At 34.3% G+C, this 7,592-nt stretch overlaps 1 protein-coding gene across 2 annotated transcripts in view; it reads left to right on the top strand.

Annotated features, from left to right (window-relative positions):
- LOC106870389 (RING finger protein 37) overlaps positions 1–5,291 on the top strand; it is a 10,566-nt gene extending 5,275 nt beyond the window's left edge. For both annotated transcript variants that reach the window (XM_014916434.2, XM_014916435.2), the window contains exon 2: positions 3,015–5,291. In XM_014916434.2, the coding sequence (XP_014771920.1) occupies positions 3,074–4,750 (1,677 nt within the window). In that variant the 5' untranslated portion in view covers positions 3,015–3,073 and the 3' untranslated portion in view covers positions 4,751–5,291. The remainder of the gene's footprint in view (positions 1–3,014) is intronic.
- The last annotated feature ends 2,301 nt before the right edge of the window (positions 5,292–7,592 follow it).

Raw genomic sequence — 7,592 nt, 5'->3', positions numbered from 1 at the left:
TTTTTTTTTTCAAAATAAAACTACTGAATTATTTCGACAAAATCAAGTCCCACTTTCGTTTTTTTTACCCCAGCTTGTAACATTTCATCTGATGTCTTTTCAGTTATCCTTAAATGTAGAGTCACTTCACTCTGTCAAATAGTAAATACTATAATTTCGTTTGGTGGTTGGCTACCAGGAGTCAAACAACAGCAGATATATATATATATATTAATCAAAGTGTACAGTATTATATATCCATTACAGCCAATCTTACCAATCGGTTTTGTACTTGGGGTTTAACAGAGTGTTAGGTAACAATCCGATTATGTAATCCTGTGCTCTTCAGAGGTAGCCATTAGGAAATGAAATATGATATTTCTGTTTACAAGAATTTTAAACCAAACTAGAGTGTCTGTACCATCAATTATGGTGGTGGTTTTTTTTTTTTTTAACTAAACTTAGTGGCAATTTCAATATTTTCACAAGTATGTATGAATAATCAATTTTCTCCAATTGGAGGTATTGCTAAAAAATGTATATGATGAAAGTTGAAAGTAAACGAAAATACCCAAATAGTAAGAAAAGAAAATTATATTTATCCCCCATCCCAAAAAAGATACACAAGTTTGATTATTTTTGATATGTACAACATGTTGTAGTTACTGGTTCACTTGTTATTGTACATATAAACATTGTACATGTTTATATGTTCAAAACTACTAAAATATATGCATGGGTACATGATCTAACAAAGAGGTTACAAACATTTTTCTAAATGTTTTCAAGGTACAGCAGGTTTCGTTTATGCAAAAAGATGCATTCTGTCCTAAGGCTACAAGTGTACATAATAAGAATTATTATTCACATTCCTCAACAACAATATTTCTTGTAAAGACATGATGAAACACCAACACACCATAACCTTCCAAATTTTTAATCTATAACTTCAAATTGTTAGGGTTTTTTTCCTACTTAAAACATGGAATACATGTGTGCTGTAAAATAAGCATATAAGCGAAAGTGGAATGCATTATACCTCTCAGTAAGTTGAATATAAAAGGTAACAGTGGAATATATGAAGTAGAATATTTAATAGTGGAATAAGTATATATTCAAATGCATTATAGCATATTAAATATATATTGATGACACAGCATATTATATATATTGATTAGATTTACCAATGCAAAAAAGAAATGAGAAGATTAATTTGATCATCAGAATTTATGAACATAACATTAGTCAGGCATAATGAGACTAAGAAGACAACTGAATGAACTTTCAAATATAAAAAAATAAACAACTGCAAACCATGTTGAATAATTTAAGAAGTAAATGATCTAAAGGGGAACAACTTCAACAGTTTGAAATTTTGTGTTACAACCTATTTATCTGTCTATCCATCTATCTATCTACCCACCCACCCAGTGTATCATATATATGTGTTCTGGGCGATTGCACCCCCTGTGAACGTATATGTATACATTTATGTGCTTTTCCTACAGCATTAAAGCATTTTAGCTCTTACTTCTAGCAATGTAGGTATCCTGACACCTTTAGTTGCATTTAGTGACAATTATGTTTTTCATTTATTGTAACACATTGTGCATGTTTGTTTACACGCGCACGTGCACACACACACACAAATACATCTAAGGCTGGGGTTACATGCCATACGCCCCCTACACAATTCAGGCTCACAACATAAATTCACTGCAACACAATTTCTTTTCCTCAGCAGGCCCTGCTCTAATTAACATTGTCCCAAAACAAATTAAATAAGAAAATGATCTTATTGCCTTCAAACGAAACCTAGACAAATTTCTTCAAGAGATACCAAATAAGCCACCTGTACCTGGATACAACAACAGCTCCCTACTTGAATGGACTATGATACCACAAAACTTGATGTGAAAATAACTTAACAAATCCTATCCGGTGGTGCTATTAAGTTAGACATGGCCTGGGCTAATCTATGGCTGAAACAGCTAAATTAGCAAAGTTATTAAACCCAGTGTATTTTATACATCCTTGTGGGACTTGTGGAAATTCCACAGAACAAAAAAGATTAAGAGAATTTATTTAAGAAAGAAAGCATGATTTGCATTTTTATTTTTATTTTGCTAAGTATTTCACTTCCAATCACAATAATATATTTTAAAATTTCCCTCTGCTAAACACATTATATTTCTCTCTTTCTCTCTGCCTCTTCAACAATCTTTTTAACCATATAATTTCTATCTTCATGTCTTTAAAATTTCTCTCTTTCTCTTCACCTCTCACTACCACTAACTCTCTCTCTATCTCTCAATGTAACTGCCTCCCCTACCCATCTGTCTTTATCTGCCTTTCCTTCACCTCACCACCAGAACATTACCATCTGCTAAAAATTGTATCCTAAACATCCTTTTCCCTTTATTTTCAGCCTTAATATTATCTTTAATAATATTTACGTAGTTTAAGATGTGAGCTGGCAGAATTGTAAGGTGGTGAGCTGGCAGAAATGTTAGCATGCCAGGTGAAATGCTTAGCGGTATTTCGTCTACCGTTATGTTCTGAGTTCAAATTCCACTGGGGTCGACTTTACCTTTCATACTTTCGGGGTCAATAAATTAAGTACCAGTTACGCACTGTAATCGACTTAATCCCTTTGTCTGTCCTTGTTTGTCCCCTCTATGTTTATCCCCTTGTGGGCAATAGAGAAATAAGAATTGTTAGCACACTATGCAAGATGCTTAATGGTATTTTGACATGTCTTTATGTTTTGAGTTCAAATTCTGCTGAGGTTAACTTTGCCTTTCATTCCTTCAGGATGGATAAAATAAGTAGCAGTTGAACACTGGGGTCAGTGTAATTGACTACACTCCTCTCCTGATCTTCCTAGCCTTGTGCCAAAATTTGAAGCTAATATTTACCTAGTTTTTGTCTTGCCTATTTTTATTTTATAATTTTGGATAATAATGTCAACAAATATTTTTTATGGTTAAATTTAAAATTGTATTCCCTACTAAACTGGTTTTCTTCTGTTGTAGGGTGGATATATTTACACCAATGAACGATATTTTGAATCAGTCAGTATCTTCTTTGAATAATGCTGGTTAATCTTTGTCACAGTAGTTTAAAACCAGCGATTGTTTGTAACAAACCAACTTATGATGGCTATGAAGTTAATAATCTTATACAGCAGACATCCTACCGAAACCAAGGTTTTATGGTGGAACGCTTTATCAAACCACCAGTAACTATAACATTAAAATTCCCATGTAACGTTGAAATTTTCAAAATATGTATTAATCCCTTTGTTGGTCGACAAAAATCTCTAGGCTTTGAGGTACACACAAAATCTGAAGCTGTGATAGATTCGTGGTTGATGAACTCCAGTCTGACACCTTCTGTTAATACAGATGGTATTTTTGTTCCAGTCGGAAGAACTCTTCTTAAAGAAGCAAAAATGTTTTGTTTCCGTAATTATAGTTTTAAAGGCCAACAGGAAATACCCAGTACAATGAGTTGTCAATTAGAATTACCTTTGAAACACCACCAACAGAAATCTCTTACTTTTGTTAGTCATGTGTCACTGAGAATAACTCAGACAGAGGGGAGTAGTGTCCCTTGCATTGGGAAACTTGAAATATGGGCTAAACCTGTGTCAAACAGTGTTACAAATCTCGTAAGCAAAGTTTATTCCTGTTTTAAAGAACATCTTTTGAATGATCAGGTTTGTGAGAAAGACACAGTGACCAAGGACGACTTTATTAATCAAAACCCAGCTTCTTCTTTACCTACAAATAGCAATTCTTTTAACTTAAATGGTGTTGATGTTCCTGAAGATTTTCTTGATCCTATCACATGTGAAATAATGACAATGCCAATGTTGTTACCTTCTGGTCAGTCTGTGGACCAATCTACATTAGTCAATTATAACAATGCTGAATCAAAATGGGGACGTACACCAAATAACCTTTTCACTTCCATTAAATTCACTTCAAATTACAAACCTGTACCTAATACATCACTCAAAGTAAGGATTGATAAATTTCTCCTAGACAACTCTCAGCAACTTTCTGATGTACCAAGAACTATTGGTCGTGCTTCAGACATACAGAATCAAGGATTGTCTATAGAAAATAAAGACTGGGTTCAACCTGCTCGTTTAAGAGCTGATTCTCGAAAAACGTGCAGCCAAACATTTCTTCAGCATGGTAACTCTTCAACTAAACTTAAAGAATCATGTTCATCACTAAACAAACATCAGAATATGGCAGCTTCAAGTTTGAACGGTCATATTAAATCTCACACAAAGCACGAAAATATCTCCAACAGTTTTGCACAATCCAGAACTACTGATGGAAAAAATTTTCAAATGCTAACTCCTGGATTAAAGAGAAAAACTTTATCTTCTTCAAAAACTGATGATGATGTTGGTAACACTGTCAAAAGACAACAGACATCTGAAAGTGTTCAGGTAATTAGAGATTCACATGAGAATGATTTAAACCAAAGTCTTGAAGCAGCTTTATCTCGAACTTTAAGTACACTTCCATCTTTCAGTACACCAGTTATGAATAGCAAAGAGATCATTGTTAAAAAATGTGCAATATGTCAAATAAGCAATGAGGCACATCTCTATGTGTTGCCTTGTACCCATATACTTTGTCGAAAATGTCTCAATAGTAATTACCGAAATGAGAATGGTACTATGAAATATTTTTGTTTACAGTGCAAGGATTCTTATAATTCCAAAGAGATTCAGCGACTTTATGATTGATTTCTTCTCTGATATATGAATAAATTTCTTAAACAAGATTTTTTTTTTTTTTTTGTGACTTGAATATGTTTCATACAAAGTTGGAAAGAATGTACTTTTGCTTTGAAATTTGTTATAAAAATTCTTATGGTTAAATAACCTTTTGAAAATACATCCTAAAGCTTAAGCAAGTGATGGGAACTTCATGGTCACATAACCTGCTAGAGATAGCAGCCAAATCTACCTCAAATTACATTTTGCCAATGTAAAAATGAACACATTTGATTATATGGCTAAGAGCATATTATATTTGAAAAAATGATGGGATGGCCCTAACTGGAGTGCATTTCATCAAAGCTGACTTGAGGCTAAGCAACAACTCATAAAACAATTTCATTTTATTCAAAATAGAAACAGTTGTGTGCGTGAGAGGGAGAGATGAAAACTTAATAAATCATTAGTTTGGATATTAAATTCCAAATGATTTCAATTTAATCAATTCATACATTATAAATGATGACAAATATTAAAAAAAATTTATTAAATGAGAAGTGTTTTTAAACATCGATCTTTGATATTCATTACTCTTGATTTTGGTAATCCTTCATATATCACCATAATCATCATCGTCATCATCATCATTATTTAACACCCAAGTGATTGGCATTAGGAAGGGCATCTAGCTATAGAAATCACATAAAGCCAATGTTGGAGCTTGAGATTGTCCTGCAACTTGTTGGATCCTGAAAAACCATCCAACTCATGGTGAGGGTTATGTGTGAGTGTGTGTGTGCACGCGCGTACATGTGTGTATGTGTGCATGCACTTAAGTAAGTAGTAAACCTTGTCTGATATGTGGCATTTGGTCAATGAGGGAATTTGATGCCGCTACCCTCATCTGTGTTTCTTGCCGTGAGGTAGGCTCGTCTGGAACCCTTGACAGGAAGAGATCTAGTTTTGTTTTAAAGACACCTACATCCACAACATGCAGGTCTCTCAGGCATTTTGGAAGGACATTGAAGAGCTGTGGCCTTTGTAGCCCAAGCTGTTGCAGTATCTGGTCCTGTATTTTGATGGTGATGCTGGGATCTTTGGCACTATGCAGTGGCGCCCCATTCTGCAGTTTGAGTAACTTTCAAATGCCAATGTTCGGTACAAGGCCTTCTAGGATTTTCCAGTTGTATATCACTGCATATCTTTGCTGCCTTCGTTCTTGGGAGAAAATTTTTAATTCTCTCAATCTTTCCCAGTAGCTGATACATTGCATTGAGACAATTTTCTTGGTGTAGCTTCGTTGGATTGCTTGAGTTCTGCCATGGCTTTTACAGTGTGTGGTGACCATAGTTGGGAGCAACTGAGAACGTATGTCCTCCAAAGGATCATCAATGTTTCATTTTCTCTTGTTTTCAACTTTCGGAGGTTCCATACAGCCAGCTGTCTGCATTTTATTACCAAATTGGTAATATGCACTTGAAAAGATGCATCATTGCTCATGTCAGTGCCCAGGTCATGCACTGATTTTGATTCAGGGATTTCAATTCCTCCTGGGCCAGTGTATCCTGTTTGCATGTCTTTTAGCTTTGTGTGTTGGTTGCGTAGGGCCTGAAATTTTCCTGCATTAAACTGCATGTTGTTGATCTCAGCCCACCTGTATATTGCGTTCAATTCCCATTGCAGAACGCGATTAATTTCTTGCAGACTATTCATTCCATGACTTTGCTGATGTGTGAAGTCAGAGAGGTAGGTCTATAATTTTTAGCATCTGCCCTGCTTCCTCCCTTATGGATAGGGAATATTATCCCTTCTTTCAGTTTGTCTGGGAGCTTACCACTTCCAAGGAAGCTCGGAGAGAGAAGCTGAAGTGGTATTGCAAGGGCTCGCTTGCATGATTTGAGAAGCACAACTGGAACTCCATCAGAGCCAGCAGCTGAGTTTGTGTCAACCTCATCTATAGCCAGCATTACATCTTCTTCAATGTTTATGTACTCAGTTTTTACCTCTCTCTCTATATATATACATAGACATTATATATATACATACATATAAATGTGTATATATATACATGTATATATATATATATATATATATATATATATATATATATATATATATATATATATATATATATATATATATATACAAATACACTTATACATCTATATATACATACATATGTGATATATATATACATAATATATGTATGTGAGATAATAGTTTCAGTATTGATAGTGAAACTATTAAACTGAAAGTATCTCACACTATGATAGAGATGTTGTTTCACTTTTACCATGTAATACTGAAATAGTGTAAGAGATAAGAGATTGCACCGGGCTCGCATTAGGCAAGAAGTTGAAAAAATTTTGGCCCATGACATTGCATGGACCCTAAGTAAGGCATGTGTAAAATTTGAATGAAATCGGTTGTGTAGTTCTCAAGTTTTAGGGATTCACACAGACAGACAGACACACATTCTCAGTTTTATATATTGAGGTGTATCTATATATATAAAAATGAGAATGTGTGTCTGTCTGTGTGAATCCCTAAAACTCGAGAACTACGCAACCAATTTCATTCAAATTTTACACATGCCTTACTTAGGGTTCCAGTTGTTTTAGTCAAAAAAAATTATTAACTTCTTGCAGAGTTCGAGCACACGGCAACATAATATCTCCTCCACTATTTAAGTATTACGTGTCAAAAGTGAAACAAAAACACTCATGTCAAATACTTTCACTTTAAAAATGAAACTATTCCACTAACTGAAACAATCACATTTCGATACTGTAGTGACAGATACTTTCACAGAGAGAGAAAGAGAGAGAGAGATGTATATGTATACATATACATGTATATGTACACCATT

This window comes from Octopus bimaculoides, chromosome 2 (genome assembly GCF_001194135.2).
Source record: "Octopus bimaculoides isolate UCB-OBI-ISO-001 chromosome 2, ASM119413v2, whole genome shotgun sequence".
NCBI classification, from domain to species: Eukaryota; Metazoa; Mollusca; class Cephalopoda; order Octopoda; family Octopodidae; genus Octopus; species Octopus bimaculoides.
This window is presented reverse-complemented; position numbering and strand designations above follow the sequence as displayed.